The sequence below is a fragment of the Lasioglossum baleicum genome, chromosome 9, assembly GCF_051020765.1.
Source record: "Lasioglossum baleicum chromosome 9, iyLasBale1, whole genome shotgun sequence".
Lineage (NCBI taxonomy): Eukaryota > Metazoa > Arthropoda > Insecta > Hymenoptera > Halictidae > Lasioglossum > Lasioglossum baleicum.
In genome coordinates this window covers 4,273,084-4,291,074 of record NC_134937.1, presented here as the reverse complement: position 1 = coordinate 4,291,074, position 17,991 = coordinate 4,273,084, and the positions used below count along the sequence as shown (strand labels likewise).

At 34.4% G+C, this 17,991-nt stretch overlaps 1 protein-coding gene across 1 annotated transcript in view; it reads right to left on the bottom strand.

The window, feature by feature from the left end:
• Accoas (acetyl coenzyme A synthase) overlaps positions 1-16,050 on the bottom strand; it is a 35,183-nt gene extending 19,133 nt beyond the window's left edge. Inside the window, exons 1-2 of the mRNA XM_076431289.1 lie at positions 15,601-16,050; positions 11,939-12,154 (exon numbers count right to left, since the gene is read on the bottom strand). Of these exons, the coding sequence (XP_076287404.1) occupies positions 11,939-12,154; positions 15,601-15,689 (305 nt within the window). The 5' untranslated portion in view covers positions 15,690-16,050. The remainder of the gene's footprint in view (positions 1-11,938; positions 12,155-15,600) is intronic.
• Between the last annotated feature and the right edge of the window lie 1,941 nt (positions 16,051-17,991).

Here is a 17,991-nt window from a genome sequence, read left to right as displayed (position 1 = left end):
CGCACAATAGTTCATATCACTTGCAGAGCAATAAAATTGTTAGTGACTTAGGCGAACTATTCATGCATCAATTATATCTATTCCATGCGCCCCACGTTTTTCGTTTTAATTTTCAGGACTATCTGTATGGGGTGTGGAATCTGTATGTGGGGATAGGAAAAATCATTTTATACTTTTTAGTCCGTCTTAAAAACGTGGTATATTAAAAATTGTTTTTTCTCGAAATAATTTTTATGACTGCGTTGACCGCACCGAAAGTACAAAGGATGCCGAACGTAGGAAAGGACAGCATGTACGTAAATATGCGGCATGTTTACACTGCTCGGCGACCGAGGCAGCTCGAGCTTCTTGGCCCCTCGCGGGAATGCCGGTCAGTGGAAGGGGTAGGCGAAGGGACAGAGATCGTGGAGATCCTCAGGGAGCTAGATCGCGACTTTACTGTACATAGATCTCCCTCAGAAATACACTTTTTAAAAATTTATCTTAATTTTTATAATTTGCTACTGAAATTACATAAAGGAACAAAGGTTACCTTTATGCAAAATAAAAAAAATTAAAAAATTTTTAACACATTACCGATCGGTGATTATTGCATAATTTTAAGAAATCTATGGAACATGGCTAAACACTTGTTAATGGAACCTTCAATGAAAACAGCAATTTTCATTGAGAACTAACAAGTCACCCACAATATCGTCATCTAATAATTTCATTTAAGATTGCAATATAAAAGAAAATTTCTATGCTTTCTTTTGGTACAACACAATGATTGAAAATCCTATTAATAGGCTTCCGGTAGATAAAATGTTAAGAAACAGAAGTTGAATGAAAACGTATATTTCTCCGATTAATAATTTTTTAATAAGTTGAGAATAATATATAATAATATTCTTAAATTTGTAACGCGACGAGGAACGAGACAACCCCAGGGGTGCCAATCCGCCTCGGCACTACCCTGAGATTAAGAAAAGAATCGCGCCGCGACCGAATGTTCTAGAAGGCCGCATGTTCGAGAAACTTCTAAAATCCCTAACAACGCCCAAACAAGGGTTAGCAACGACTAGTATAAATACCGGTAGACGATCGCGGAGAAATCACTTTTGCTGCGCCTGTGGGAGAGGACGAGGTAAGACCACGGCCGCCCATAGGTTAGGGAGAGTACGAAGCAATGCTATCGGACGCCCGGCAGCTCAGGAGAGGACAGGGGTTGCACCTGGACGCCTCTCTGGATAAATGGGAGAGGACGGCCATGAAGGCCGGCCGCCCGCCGAGAGGAAAGAACAGGGTAGCTTCCTGGCCGCCTGAAAGTAGGTTCACCAGGTTACTCTGTACGTCTTGGAGAGGACGGCCATGAAGGCCGGCCGCCGAGCTTACAGAGGACACCTGGTGAAACCGAGTCGTCGTCGTTTTTCCCAATAGGAGAGTACGGTTGAGATAAACCGGACGCCTGATGGGAAAACCTTTTATTAGTAAAATTATTTTAATCTTTCGTTGCTAACCTTCTTCAAAGGTTTATTGTAAATTCTACGAAAACTTTCGATGTATGAAACTAATTGGAAAATATATTCTTTGTTCAGAGAAAAATCCCAATTCCTATTCCTTGCGATACGAGAGAGAGAACCTGTTCCTACTAGTATGTCGGATCCTACAAATTCTTTTAATGCCTTTACAGCTTTGTATTTCGCCTACTAATTTTTGTCATAAATGCATAAAATCCGCAGGCTGCTTTTAAGTATCGATTAATACTATATCATTTTGTTTGTCGTAGCAAAAAGCAACTGTTGTCAGTTGCCAACACATTTTTTGCAAATGTCTAAAAAATGAAGGCCGAGTAACGTTTATTGTATTTGTTTTGATACTATCTATCGAATAAATTATTTATTCATTATTATCTGCATTAATTACAACACACACGAGCTGCTTAGAAATCTGTATCTTTTTTAGAGGACTATAATGAGCTGCAAGTTTTTCAGATACCTGAGATGTTTTCACACAGCTTTGTATTTCGTGTACATATTCAAGTTCTGTCATAAATGCATAAAATCCGCAGTCTAACATCCACAGTTTTAAACAGCAAGAAAACTTTCAAACTTTAGAGTTTCCTAGTTGTTAAATTGAAATTGTTCCTCACCTTAGTTTCTCGAACATATAGTCTATACAAATCGAGATTTTCACAAAGATTTAAAGGTCTAATGATAAGGTATTATCGATTATCTGGAAAGTACTGTACTCCTAAGGTCATGTAGCACAAACAATCTATACTAAAAACTATTTTTAATCATCGCTTTCTGCTCTGTTGCATTTGATCGATGTGAACAAGTATGTATTGCGCTTTAATTTCTTGAATAAACTTTTCGTCAATTCACGTGCAATGTCGTGCTATTATTGTCTTTATATTCTAAATTAGTTTGGAAATCATAAGTATTTGGGAGATAAAATAAAACGAATTTTTTAATGTTTTACAGCAATCACTGAAGCGTTTCTAGAGAAAATGTCACTTAAAGTGACATGTTTCAAAGTTAAAACCCTTTATCTCTTTTTTAATGTATAATTAAACTCGTAGCATGTGAACACAGTGAACCTAATTCCACTTTCCTTCAAAGAGCCTGTGAAAATGTAAACTTTCTTGTGAATATTAATTGAAAATGTGGAAATTGAAGTTCTTCAAGTGAAAAATGAAATGTGAACATTGAAACCAAAATTTAGGTTGTCGTTCAGGAAAATAGGATCATCTATTTAGCAGCAATTGAATCTTATACTAAATTCCAGATTTATCTTCCTCATTGAATTAGATTAAAAATGAAAGATTTAACAATAGTCAAGTAGTTTAACCCAGATTAAAACTTTAACTATTATACATTTTCGATTTAAAAAACAATTATATTGAAACATTTGACACCCAAATTACTTTTTGTATGAAAATACACAATTATAGGAGAACAAACACATCTGTATGCAAATATAAGGTGTACAAATTAATTCGTGGTCCTCATAACCAATTGTAACTTTGTTTTAAATTCTAATCTTTTATTTATTTTTTTCCGACCTTTGATTTCCATTGCAGATTTATTAATTAGGCTGTAAAATGTAGTAATTGCATAGAAAGTGATTATTGACAAAGTTTGTCAACAATCAACGAGTTCGCGAAGGAAATGCTACAAATTAATTTGTACACCTGATAATAAAGTAAATCTTAAAAGATGGTTTCCAGAGTTAGACTCTTCGAAACGTTAAACTTTTTTTGAAAGCATTAACTGTGGCAACGAATAAAAAGAAGTACAATATTTTTGCGTCGAAAGCTATTGAAAAATTTTCTCATACGCTTGAAAATAAGTTCAAACGGTACTTCGAATTTCCATTTGTACAACGTCATGCCGCGGGAATAGTTTATCTTTTTTATTATTCCTCGTGCGAGAAACCTTGATTATCTAAACCGGAAGCGCCATTCGCGTGAACTTGGCATGTATGTGTATAGGAATCGCTTTTTCCAAATTCAGTGCCATTCGCTGCTTACAAGGTCAAGTACGGAGTATCGCTAGACGTTGTTGTGATTGTCAGCAAATCATCAGGGGATACCAGACATCACAGAGTAGCGCCATTCCGATCATACGATTAAATAGAAACCGTAATGACAAGAAGTTACATAAAGATAACGATAGTACACACTTATAACATGGCCTGATACCTAATGCAAACATTGATCAAAACAAATATTTTATTGCTATAATTTGCTAATGCTACATCGAGCTAATCAAGGTTATGCAGTTTCGCTTATTCAGAGAAACGATTAAACAGAACTTGATAACTCAGTTAAATTTTTCGGGTCAAAAAAGAAGTTATCAAGTTCTGTGTAATCTCTTTTTTCGGTAAACGGTATAATTAGTGATGAATAAACTGCGGATTTCTGTGAAAAATAAAAACTGTCTATCTCAATTATAAGACAGCAAAAGTTACATAAAAATGTGTTCCTTTTGTTAGTGTAATAATATTAATAAATAGGTAAGAATTTAATAATTAGACTGTGGATCTCTTTATGCATTTATGAAGAAATTAGTTGGTTAAAATATAAAACAGTTATTTAATTACTGCAGTTGTAATAATTATTACAGTTATTAGGTTGGAAAGAAAGTTCTGGCGGTTTTTGTTATTTTGATTTTAAATGGTCTATTTTCGATTAAGTTGTTGTTACATTGCATTGACTTTGTATATAATTTTAAAGTGCATTTTTCGCTCTATGAAAATGCGATATTAATTTTATTTGCAAGTTTTCCGTTTAAAACAACATGGACAAGAAGCAGATTCGAACAATTTTCCTATTCCAGTTCAAACTAGGTCAGAAAGCTGTCGCGATATCAACGAGGCGTTTGGCCCTGGGACCACTAACGAACGTACTGCACAAAGGTTTAATTAATACTGCAAAATGGTTTAAAGAATTTCAACGTTTGTGTCCGCAGCACTGGTGAACAGAAATGGTCCTATCCTTCTCCACGACAACGCCCGGCCACACGTCGCGTCGCCCGACCGACCCTTCAAAAGTTCAACGAATTGGGCTACGAAACTCTACCTCATCCACCATACTCGCCAAATCTCTCGCCCACCGATTACCACTTTTTTAAGCACCTCGACAACGTCTTGCGTGAGAAATGCTTCAAATTTGCAACGAATTTGTCGCCTCCAGGACTCCAGAATTTTATTCAACCAGAATAACAAAACTTGTTTCTCGTTGGCGAAAGTGCATTGATTGCAATGGCCTTTATTTTGATTAATAAAGTTTTGTTTGAGATGAGATATATGCATTTGAATTGAATAGTTAAAAACCGCCAGAACTTTCTTTCCAACCTAATAATATAAAACAGATCAGAAAATATTGTAATGCTGTTTTTAACGTAACAAAGTCTCACTAAGGGATGAAATCAATTCTAGTAATAATATTTTCAGGTCCTGTATACACACACACATAATTTCGTATTATACCTAGCCATTTTGATGACAAATGGATAAAATGAATAGGTGTACTTAAGATTGTGAACAAATTATCATAGAAGAATTTAAATATAATTCTAAATAAAAAAAAAATGAACTTCCATTTGACTTCAGGTTGTTGCAATTCAGGTAGAAAATTTTTATTTCGCATAAAAGTCCGCAGTCTAGCGATAAATAATAGAAACTATAACTTGTTCAACGAGACAAAACAGTAAACGGAAACATAGCCGGTTCGAGTGCGACAGAGTTGATGTTACCATTCTCAGGTAGGCAGCAAAGGACGCAAGCTGTTATTTCACTGCCTCGTCTCGTTGGACAAAGTATAGAAGTGTATTGCGTTAGAATTGGTATTTCTCTAAAGATGACTTTAATTGGACCAGACCTGGGCAAATTTTATTTGAAATGAAAATAAGAAATAAATCGTTGTATAAAAATAATATCGTTACACGAGTATAAAAATCCTGTTCATCTGAAATAATAGCAATGTCAAATAATGTATTAATTTGTTATTTCTTTATTTCGAGTTTGGCAAAAGAAGTAATCCTCAAAATAATATACAAGAAATGTCAATGAAGCACACTTTGAATAATCATAAAATAAAACAACACATTATTTGAAATAATAATTCAAATAATGTAATTTCGGAACTGCTCAGCTCTGAATTAAACAAACTTGAGTTTACTATAATTGTGCAAAGTCCGTAATTTGCTTCACAAGTAGTTTTGTAATAGTTGCTGCGAATCTGAGAAAGAAATTAATTCTTTTTATTAAAGTACGTAATAATACGGGATATTTTAATGTATGTAAAATATCTTTTTACTTGACCATCAAGAATAATGACGTTGTATAATAATAGCGAATGTTATTAAGATATCCTGATTAATGTACATTTTTCTTTTTTATCTCAAATATCACTGTCCAACAAATTTCAACTTTTTAAAAGTATTTCGATTCCCACTATGCGAATCTTATAGGGTTTTCCGCGCTCATTCCGAATCTGTTTTTCATTTTTTCCCTATACGTCCAGTTTTTGAGAAAATGGAGTTTAAAAAAAAAGACATATTTTTCAACTTTAAACAAATATTGTGATGTTATTATAAAAGATATTAAATTGTTCTTTACAGCAAAAGATTCTGTAGACTTTCCCGAATAAGTTGATATCCAATATTAATACATTATGATTGTTTAAACATGTTTAAACAATGATTAAAGGCGGAGAGACACCACTTTTGCACCAATTTTTGCGGATATTTTCGAATTTATCTCAAAAAGTAAGGGTCCAGCGAAAAATTGAACTATACCACGCGAAAGAGCAGACTTTTATCTTGAGAACCCCCCTGTGAAGTTTGCATGGTCGACGTTTTTTTCGAACCAGAAAGCAAAATATCTTCGCCCGACATGAGTTTCCGCCAGTGGCGCTCACCACCAGAACGGTCGTTCGTCGCTCCGTATCCCGTCGCTGCGCCGTATCCCGTCCCGAGCGCCACTGGCGGAAACTCATGTCGGGCGAAGATATTTTGCTTTCTGGTTCGAAAAAAACGTCGATGTCGCAAACTTCAAACGGGGGTTTTTCAAGATAAAAGTCTGCTCTATCGCGTGGTATAGTTCCATTTTCCGCTGGACCCTAATTTTTTTAGATAAATTCGAAAATATCCAAAAAATTAGTGCAAAAGTAGTGTCTCTCCGTCTTTAATCATTGTTTAAACATGTTTAAACAATCATAATGTATTAATATTGGATATCACTGTATTCGGGACAGTCTACAGAATCTTTTGCTGTAAAGAACAATTCAATATCTTTTATAATAACATCACAATATTTGTTTAAAGTTGAAAAATATGTCTTTTTTTTAAACTCCATTTTCTCAAAAACTGGACGGATAGGGAAAAAATGAAAAACAGATTCGGAATCAGCGCGGAAAACTATAAGAATCGCATAGTGGGAATCGAAATACTTTTTGGCTGTTGGACAGTGTAAATGCATGTTAATATTTTATAAAGTGTGCTATATCAGAAATTGTAAGACATTACATTGTTTAACAGCAGAAGTAAGTAAGCTGATACGAGACCGCTGATTTAAACGTTGACATTAAGCATTGCCGCGTGCACGTGCAATGGAAATTAATGCAAACAAGTATTCGAAATCGATAGGAGAAAGTCCGAGCCATACTTTAAGGTGAAACAAAATTCTTTATTACAGCGCGTTAGCGTGGTCCAATAACTGCAGCCGTTCGATTAAAAGAAATCATTTCGAACCCATAATATTCATGACAAATCACAAATATTATACTATCGTGCTTTTAATAGTTCTTTCAAAATCATATACCGCAAACGTATAATATTCCGACGCTACAATGGGGGAAAAATTTTATCATCGCAATAATTACTTTGACTTTGACTGTACTTGAAAAAAGAAGTGACCTAATGTATAAAGTTCGATTTTATGTTACGTGTTTTACATTATCGTAAAAAGTGATCGCGAAACAAATATTTACAGTTAAATTATGCGGCTGATTTATCAGCATTATACATACTAATTTGTTTTGCCGCGAGAATGAATTGGGGAAGCATTGAACTTTGTTGTAATAAAGATATGTGACGTTATGTAAACCAATGGTAATATAAACAGTTCGAGCGCGTCCGCTGTGTTGTATTTGATTTCCACACGACAACGAACGAATATTTCTAGAGATCTATGCCAACGCCACGTGACGTGATGCGATCGTACCACGTGGACTCGACCAATGGGAATATCCGCACTAACAATGTGCCAAATTTTCGACGAATCATCGCATATCGTACGATGTAGACGCGCGAGCGAGCGCGTGTTTCGCTCTTTCATCCGTCAGCAGTATTGAAGAATTCTTCTAAAAACTTTCCACTTTTGTCACCGTTCCTTATAAAAAGGCAATAGCATTTTAAAATAACAGCGTTGCGTCCTACCCAAATAAAAATGTACATTTGTCAGCCAAATGTGAATCGGAATCTGTTTAAAATAGATTTTAATTTGTAACTAATATTACTACCGTTTTACAAAAAATTCGTTCGATAATTAAGGTGGCTGAATACTTCAATCAATTGTATATACATATATTCTATCTGTAGAATGATTCTAATTGTGAGACAAATAATGGAATTGAATAGACAGGTATCAACAAAGCGAATCCAATGAATTATTTTTCATTTCATTAATCTCTTTGTATATTTTACGCTATTATTTCACTTTACTACAAATATATGCATTTGTTAATAATAAACATTATGTAATTTATACTTCGCAAACTCAGTATAGATCGATAAACCACCACCAAATCATATAGATGTAAAAAAAGTATTTTCATGAAAACTATTGCTAATATTTAAAAGAACTTTTACTATTATTTTTAATTACAATTAATTTTTTAAAATTAATAGTAATTAGCACTATTATATTACTACTATTATCTAATTATTACTATTAATTTTTTTAAAAAAAGATCGCGATATATAGATAAATATAAATTTGATTGCTGATAAGAAAATTCTTGTGCCTTTATCTATTCGATAATTTAAAAAACAGAATGTTAATATCGATAAAATTTTCGGTACAAGTAGAAATACCTTAGTCGCAATGTTCACGAAAATTTATTATTCATCTTTTTAACCCTGAATAGCTTTTTAACCCTAATAGATCTATTGACACCGTATACGAAAACGTCACACAATGAAAACGAAAGAAAAATTGTATCGCTTATGGCTTATACGAGACACAAATGACATGCGTTTATAAACAACCGATTCATTTTGCGTGGACATGAGAAGTCGAAAATATTGCTGTTTAAACATGTTTTATAAATCGTCATCGTTGAATATCAACTAATTCAACTAATCCAATTTTAGTTGTCAAACGAACGAGAATGTAGCGAAATCCATTAAATAATAAATTGTTATTAATATTTTTCTTATTATTCGAATTGTTCCAAATCAATATTTATCTAACATAATTATTCGAATAAATTCTTTTTACTCGAATATTTTATTCGGAGGATAATTATATATTATTCGTAAAAACATATTCTTCAAGAACAGTTTATCATTATTTATTCGGTAATTTTATTTGAAAATCGAATATTGCCAAATTACTCGAATATTAATACGAATAATTGTTTATTACTAGACTGCGGAGCAAAAATAAAAATTGCTTTACCAATTGCAAGTGACAGGAGCCACATACAGTGAACCACGAAAGTATTTGAACGCACTTTAAAACATTATAACTTTTTTATGATCGGACCAAACAACCTGACCTTTTTTGAGCAATTAGAAGAATTGATTTACCAAGTGGCATGCAATAAAGAGTTTGAAAAAATTGCAATTGCTAAGAATTACATAAGAAAGTAAAAGAGGCACCGTTTATAACTTTTTTATTAGAGCCCGTAGTAAAAATTTAAAATATGCGTTTTGTAGATGTATGTTATTATAGTTATACACATGTTGAAAATTTCATCGAAATCGGTTGACGCAGAAAAAAACTACACGCATAAAAAATGCTTTTTTTTTATTTTTGCATGCAACCTTGTAAATTGTAATTTTTGGAGAATCTTTTTTGCAGATCATTTAGTAAACCAATACTTCTAATTGCTTACAAAACATCAGGCCGTTTGGAACAATTATGAAAAAGTTATATTGTTTTAAAGTGCGTTCAAATACTTTCGTGATTCACTGTAAACAGTTTATTCCTACTTTAATAATTATAACAAGTTGAGAAAAATAAGTTAGCACTCTTAAATCATTGTGACCTTTGTACTGTTTTAAATTGCACCCACTCATTTTTGCCATAAATGCATAAAATTCGCAGACTATTTATTAACATTTGGTTTTACTTAAATTTTCTCCATTTCTTGTGTGCTCGTAATAAGTTTAATTCTTACTACGTTTAATGATGGTGATACGCATTCATGTCATAATACAAAATGACACAAATACATTGACACAAATACATTGTATACAGTAGCAGAATAGTAAGTGTACGAATTACTGATCAATTTGTTACAAGCTTTATACGTGAAAAGAGGATACGAATTAAATATACAAACTGAATAACTTTTTATTCGAATAAACTCTTATTAGATTAAATATTAATGCGATAGTGACAAATAAAATGGTATTCGTTACTTTCATTAATTATTTGTTATCACAATAAAATTTTACAACAATGGTCCGAGGTCCGTACTATCTCAATATGCTTCAAATTTAAATATATCAATATAAGGCGATTCATAAACAACACTATTGTATAATTCAATAACTGTTATATTATACGAACTTTTCTGTTTCACTAATCGTATCGTATAATCGAGGTTCTACTATACTTTAAAAAAGCTTCTAAGTTTTTCATGAATAAATTATATAACGTGTCACAAGATAAAATATAATCATAGGAAATTTCAATTGCAAAATGTTACAGTCAGTTTTTATGAGCATATCAAGTTGAGTAATGATCGCACGACATAATTATTCAAGTTCGTCACGCTTCTCGACACGGTTGATTTCTGGCAATCACTTTTCGCTCCTGGATTCGTATTATGTTTCAGTTATACATATCACAACGTAGAGCATTAACCTTATCGATCATTATTATATACGACTCGTTCATTAAGTGTTATGTCTGACACTTTTCTGCAGACGATAAAAAAAATGTTTTCATAAACCGCCTGATCTTACAGTAGCATTCATATCTTCGCGAATACGTATCTCCGTAAAAAGTATTAACATCTTAACAGAACGAACTTTTTGCGACTGTGTAGATACGAAGTCCAACCATTTTCAGTCGGAAATATTTATTAGTTTCTAATCTTAGTTATATTTTCCTATTCAAAAGATTATCAGCATCGTGTGTTACTGCTATACTGAGAATTGCATGCAAAAAATGAACACGTGGACGTTAACTAATAGAAAAATTAAAAGGATTTGCAAACATTAATACTTTCTTTGTGTGTAGGTGTTCAACCATTTTCAGTCGGAAATATTTATTAGTCTCTAATCTTAGTTATTTCCCTAGTTAAATTATTGGCATCGTGTGTTACTGCTATACTGAGAATTGCATGCAAAAATGAACACGTGAGACGTTAACTAATAGAAAAATTAAAAGGATTTGCAAACATTAATACTTTCTTTGTGTGTAAATATTTATTAGTTTCTAATCTTAGTGACTGTTTTAGTTAAAAATATATGCATTTCTTTATTATGCATTTACAACAACAACGAATTTGAGAACGTCGATATATTATTTTCAATGTATTAAGATTATTAAAGAAAACACGAAATTTTAATACAGGGAATGCAAAACAAATTTAACAAATGAATAACAAAAACTTTTTACGATTGCGACACGTAATTTGCATTATTTGGAAGTATAAGACCCCGTTCAGACACGGCGGAATCCGCGCAATTTGAACCGCGCGGACCTTACTTACATTAGCGTTTATGGATTCGTTCACACGCATCCGCGCGGTCGAACAATCAAACACAAAAATTGCGCGGTTTGCGCAGTGTCTGAACTAGGGCTAAAGCTGCGCATGTAGCTATTTTCATAAAGCTGCGACAGCTACATGCTGCCGAAGGATGCAAATTACGCCTTGTAAACGTAAAAATAGGACTTTCGAGGGCGATCGCGGCCTAGATTGATCTTCTATCTAGCGTTTTTGACTACTGAAAAACGCCATCTTTGCATTATCGAGAAATGAAAAGGCGCATTCGGCACCCTTGCAATCCGAACGACTTGGATTCACAGTGTAGTTACTACAGAATAGGCTAGCTCGAAAACGTTGAACGAATTTATTCGTCGTCGTGTTCGTTCCCATTGTTATGATACACTTTCGATCACAATTCGTCCTTTACGTCAGCGTTTTCCCAGTTCCATTACGATTTAAATTTTTGCGACCGCGATATTTGAATCGCAAATCGACAGCTCTTACCAGTAAAACGCGATCTTGTCGCCGTTCCCGGTCTTCACGTTCTTGTCTAACAGATTGAAACTGATGTTGGTCGAGGCTCCTTCCATCCATTTAATAAAAATGTCTCCTTTGCTCAAATGGAAGTTGTACGAGAAGAACTTCTCGTCGACCGCTGGAGTTTCCCAATAAAACTGTTTCGCTATTTCACCCCAAAACTCCACTGGATTCTTTATGGATCTGAAAAAAAACAGAACGCGACTACTCAAAAACTGTGTTACTTAATCCATTCTAAAAGTAAGAAAAAAAGACGAACGAATTCATACTAAGTATTATTCTTGGGTGGCTAATTTAACGTAAAAGTGGATCTGAAAAAACAGAACTCAAAAACTGTGTCCCGTTTCTTTTAATTTGAATAATGTTTCCCACTTGGGGGATACATATAGTAGTTACATTTATCAGGAATCATTACTAGATGGATCTTTACGCAATTATGGCTCTTGAAAATTTTCAAGGAATGCTAGGATATAAAATATGACAGAATTTAGAACGATTTTAATTTATTTCAGTTCTAAAAAGGCTACACGAATTGATTTTATTCGATTCTAGTTTCTTCAAATTCGTCTACAAAAACATCCACAGTCTAATCATTACATATCGCTCTTAATAAACCTAAATCGGTTTTATTACCACGTTTTTATTAACTCGCTTTCTTGTCTGTCTGTTTGGTACAAATTTTGCAATTGATTTTAAGCTAACTCCCCGATGAGCTAGAGACTTGGAACTTTAAACATAGCTCAGAACTGGATGACAATGCAATATTAACTCGCTTTCTTGTCTGTCTGTTCGTTAATTTCAGATATGATCAGGTGAAGAGGAAATAAAATAAACCTGAAATTTACCACATGTCTCTGTTATAATCTCATCAAAATGTTTAAAATCGATTGAAATATTTCACACACACAAGACTAAAAGCAGAAAATGATTATTTAAATAAAAAAGATTTTTAATATACCACGTTTCTAAGACGGACTAAAAAGTATAAAGTCCTGAAAATTTGTGATTGTGAATTTTTAATAGCCATGAAAATACTTGTAAGATTTAAAACGAAAAATGTGGGGCACAAGATAATAGTTAAGGAGTGTAGAGAAAACCCGCTGCCGTTGAGAAAACTCACACAATAGTTCATATCATTTGCAGTGCAATAGAATTGTTACTGTTAGTGACTTAGGCGAACTATTCATGCATCAATTATATCTATTGCATGCGCCCCACGTTTTTCGTTTTAAATCTTACAAAGTATTTTCGTAGCTATTAAAAATTCACAATCACAAATTTTCAGGACTATCTGTATGGGGCTAGGAAAAATTATTTTATACCTTTTAGTCCGTCTTAAAAACGTAATATATTAAAAAATTTTTTGTTATTTAAGTAATTTCTAATTATTTTTGCTTCTTACTCTACTTCTACAAGACAAATGTTTAACATTAATAAATTCTCTAAAAATACTGTCTCTTAACTGGTTCCAGAACAAGAAAAAGGACTAATTAGTTTCATAGTATTGTACTGAGATTGCTAATTTAACCTAAACAGTGGCAAAATATGCATTGTTTCCAGATAAGCCTGATATGATATCACAACACTGTTTTTTAATGCTATTTATGGTAACTATGCGTGTTTTATTATTCATTTCCTTTACGTAAAGATCGATTGCATTGTAAAATACTGACGCGGGAAGGCGGAAAGAATAGTTCGCATTAAGTTCAGGTATAAAAGATAGGCGGAGAGAGTGTATCTTTTAGCAACTGGCTATGGAGATCGATAACATTGTTCTATTTCCATATTAGACACCTATGGTATTACAGATTCGTAAGATAACGAAACCGAAACTTTACAAGATTACTCGTTAGAATGTAGAAATATTGACCATGATTCCATGAATTCAAGGAAATGTATACACAAAAGTTTCTTGATTAATGATAAACGGACAAAGAATTCCCTAAGTGCTTGTGTTTTTATATACAGCTTGTCTATAATGAATAGTCCTTGGATTTTATGTATTTGCGATAAGAATGAATAGATAAAATACAACTATGAAGACATTTGGAGAATTTCAAAATATCGTTATTCATTGGAATGATTAAAAGACAAAGTTTCACATTTTTATACAATTTCTACCTTGTACAATTGGCTTAGAAAACTTTTATTTTGCACGAATGTACTGATGAACTTTTGTAACAGCTCGATTGTTAACAGCTGCTTAGAATCACGAAGCAAACTTCTAAGTAGACCGCGGATTTAATTGATAATTTATAGCTAAAACGGATATACAATAGACACCCTTACAACGCGATCAAAAAATTATTTACACATTAGTCTATGCGTATGCATCTTCTGCGACAGTAAGAGCCTTTTTAAACAATCTTTTTTACGTCCACTGGACGTTTACAGTTATGTTTTATCGCGTGATACAGGAGTCTAGATCAAATACGAAACTGAAAAGACATTGAAGGGAGTCAAGGTTACCGACTTTTGAAGCTGATTAGAAGTGAAAATACATTTTCATTAACTTCGGTTTCCCACAATTGGCTTGGACAATTTTTCAATCACATAAAGAACCACAGTCTATCGATTATTATTATTGTAATTTCGTACTGCCCTAGAAACGAAGATTCGCTTCAGAAACGTACCCTATCGCGAGATGCGCCCTAATAAACCTTGAAGGATACCCTCTGCGCAACGACTCTCTCTCTTATGAAAACGTTAACGAGCACCGAGGGAATGCACTTAATTTAACCACGCTGGTCATGTCGCTCGCGATTATTGTTAAACTCCCATTCGTCGCTCACCCTCTCTCACAGTCCCCTTCTATAATTTCCCTAGCAGCGCAACCTTTAATTTCGCACTTCGTAAAGGTTAACTTCCGCGATCGGTGTTTTCGAACGGACAATAAGCTGGCGAATTTTCTTAAAAATCATTTTCATAATTTTTTCAAGCGTCCAATGTCTCCCTAGCAAAACGATTTTCTTGCCCTGCCGTTCGAGAGAGAGAGTAAAAACGCTTGTAGGTTTCCCGACAATAATTTATAAGCGCTTGCAATGTAAATTTTATTCAATAATTCAGATTGCGACGTGTACAGTCGCTCGCGGAAGTATTCGACCAGCACAGAAAGATATGAAACGGCTCGTTCTTTAAACAAATTCCGTGTTGTAACACCTTCTGTCATGATACCAACAGGAGAGACGATGAGTACCAATAATAAACGTTCGAAAATAGTTCTATCTTAATCATCTAATTGATCGAAGCATTTCCCAAAACATTTTCGTATTAGATCATACTCTGGATCATGTGCAAGTCACCATAACAATAATCAATATCGAGTTAAGTAATAATCGAACGAGAATTACGTGTCGTGGTATCGCGGTTCTCCGGACGGGTCACTGTCAAAATTATTGATTACGCTCGTCACTTTCGGACACGGAGAGTTACGCTTTCACGGAATTAGGGGTTGAAAGGAGTTGGAGAGGATCAGCTGATGCTATAACAGAGGGAAGCTAGAAGATGTTCCGAGGGGAGATGCCAAGGAGAATTTCGAACAGGGTAGGTCGAAGAATCTCCACACGCGAGATAGGAATACGAAACAACCCTTAAGAGCTACCGTCGAGAAACAGGATCGTAACACTCACTTCTCGTGCATCTCTTTGTAGCGCTTGAAGCTGTCGCAGTACGCGTTCTTCGCGATCTCGGTGTTGGGGTAGTAGATGTCGTTCACCATGTTCGCGGATTTTCCGAATTACTCGGACTGGAACAACCCTTAAAACGGCACCGCGGCGTTTTCGGAGGCTCGGAGCGGACGATCAATAAAACAGCGGGGCTCAAGAGGAAGCGTTACAATGACGGATCCAGGACGCGTTCTCTCGTCTATCCCGGTTTGCGAATCGTTCCTCGGTTAGCAGAACGGACAACCCACGGTTTAGCAAGGACGGAGCACGTTGAGATCTGGGTTGAACAGAGGTGGCACGAAGATATAGTTCCGGAACCGCTCGCCTCTGCTCTTTTCCGCGTTACGGCTCGGCTGATAAACCGTGACTGAGTTAGAAACGGCGATCAGCGTGGCGTCGTTCGCGTCGGCGGCGTCATCGGCGTCGTCGGCGTCGTCGGCGTTGGGGAAGGCGATGTCGACGTCGCGTCGGAAGAGAAGACGCCGTCAGGGGCGCATTCTTTACTAGCCTGGCCCCAGATCTACGCGGCAATACACATTGCTAGACACGCGCCATCATTACATTCTCAGGGATACATGTCACGTTCCACAAATGTGTTGAATGGTAAGGTAGAGTGGGGTTAAAATTCCCGTTTATCATATAAAGCTACATGGAAAATTTAGTAGCAACGATCCAGAGATACTTTTTTTTCTTTGCACAAACTATAACTACCCACAGTAGCATTTATGGTTGGTCAACAGTGCCCGCGCTGATTCCGAATCTGTTTTTCATTTTTTTCCTATACGTCCAGTTTTTGAGAAAATGGAGTTTTAAAAAAAAGACATATTTTTCAACTTTAAACAAATATTGCGATGTTATTATAAAAGATATTGAATTGTTCTCTACAGAAAAAGATTCTGTAGACTTTCCCGAATACACTGATATCCAATATTAATACATTATGATTGTTTAAACATGTTTAAACAATGATTAAAGACGGAGAGACACCACTTTTGCACCAATTTTTGCGGATATTTTCGAATTTATCTCAAAAAATTAGGGTCCTTTACTACAGGATGTGAAAAGAAATTTTGTCGACAATTGCAATTAATCGGAATTGTAGCAAAAATACTAAACGTTGCATTTTACAACTTTTTTATGTGGGCCTATATTAAAAATTTTAAAAATACGTTTTGCAGATCTGTGTCAATTAAACATATCCTGAAAATTTCGTCAAAATCGGTCGACGTTGCAATGAGCTACGAGCGTTTAAAGATGGTAAAAATTGCAGATTTTCACGATTTTCGGCCTATAACAGCAGTAAATCTAAGAATTCTTACATCTTTCAATGACTGGCATTTTTCTCCGCATCAACCGATTTCGATGAAACTTTCACAATGCATATAACCCACGCAGATCTACAAAACATATTTTTCAAAATTTCAATATAGGCCGGCATAAAAAAGTTGTAAAATGCAACATTTAGTATTTCCTCTACAATTCCGGTCAAATGCAATTTTTGAGAGAATTTCTTTTCACATCCTGTAGTAAACTAATTGCTCTAGCTTTCCAAGAAAGTTCAACTTGCATTGTCCGATATTTGAAAAGTTATGGTGTTTTTAAGAGTGTCCGAATATTAGTGGGAGTCACTGTATATTCTCTAGGCATTGACGATCCCACATTTCAATTTTTGTGAAAACTAACAAAATGGCAGATATTTTAAATTTATATAATGACTGGATTTCGGTAGAAAATTTGTTAATTGTTTATTTATATTTAACAAAATAATGTAAGAAAAATGAAAAAAAATCGATCGTCAATGCCTAATATGTAGATATTATAATGAACTGTAAAATTTTAATGCAATTCCTAAGGTATAGCTCGAGATATCTTGTAAAAATGCGTTTACGAATGTCATATTTTTCTATAAAAAAAATTTTCGACTTTTTCCAAATATTACTGTGTCCTAACCCCTTCAATGTTTAGTAATTGATTAGTAGATGTCGGATCTTTATGCAAAATACAAATTTTCCACTTGAATTGCAACAAACTGGAGTGAAATAGAAATTAATTTTCTTTCTTAATATGTTTAGTGGGCTGAAGGTAATATAACAGTAGTCTTAAAGAGATAATTCTTCTAATGTGTATACTATTTTAATTTACACCTACTAATTTTTGTCATAAATGCATCTAATCCGCTGTCTATTGATTAGGTACCAACATATTTAATAATGTAAAAAATACTTTGAATAATAGTACAGCAATTTTTAGTGGCGACTCTGAGCACCACTCGAGCTCGAAGGATTAGCAGGTTAACACATTGACCCCCACACTTCGATCGCCATTTTCTGGAACATGCTTGTTTTTGTCCGCCGT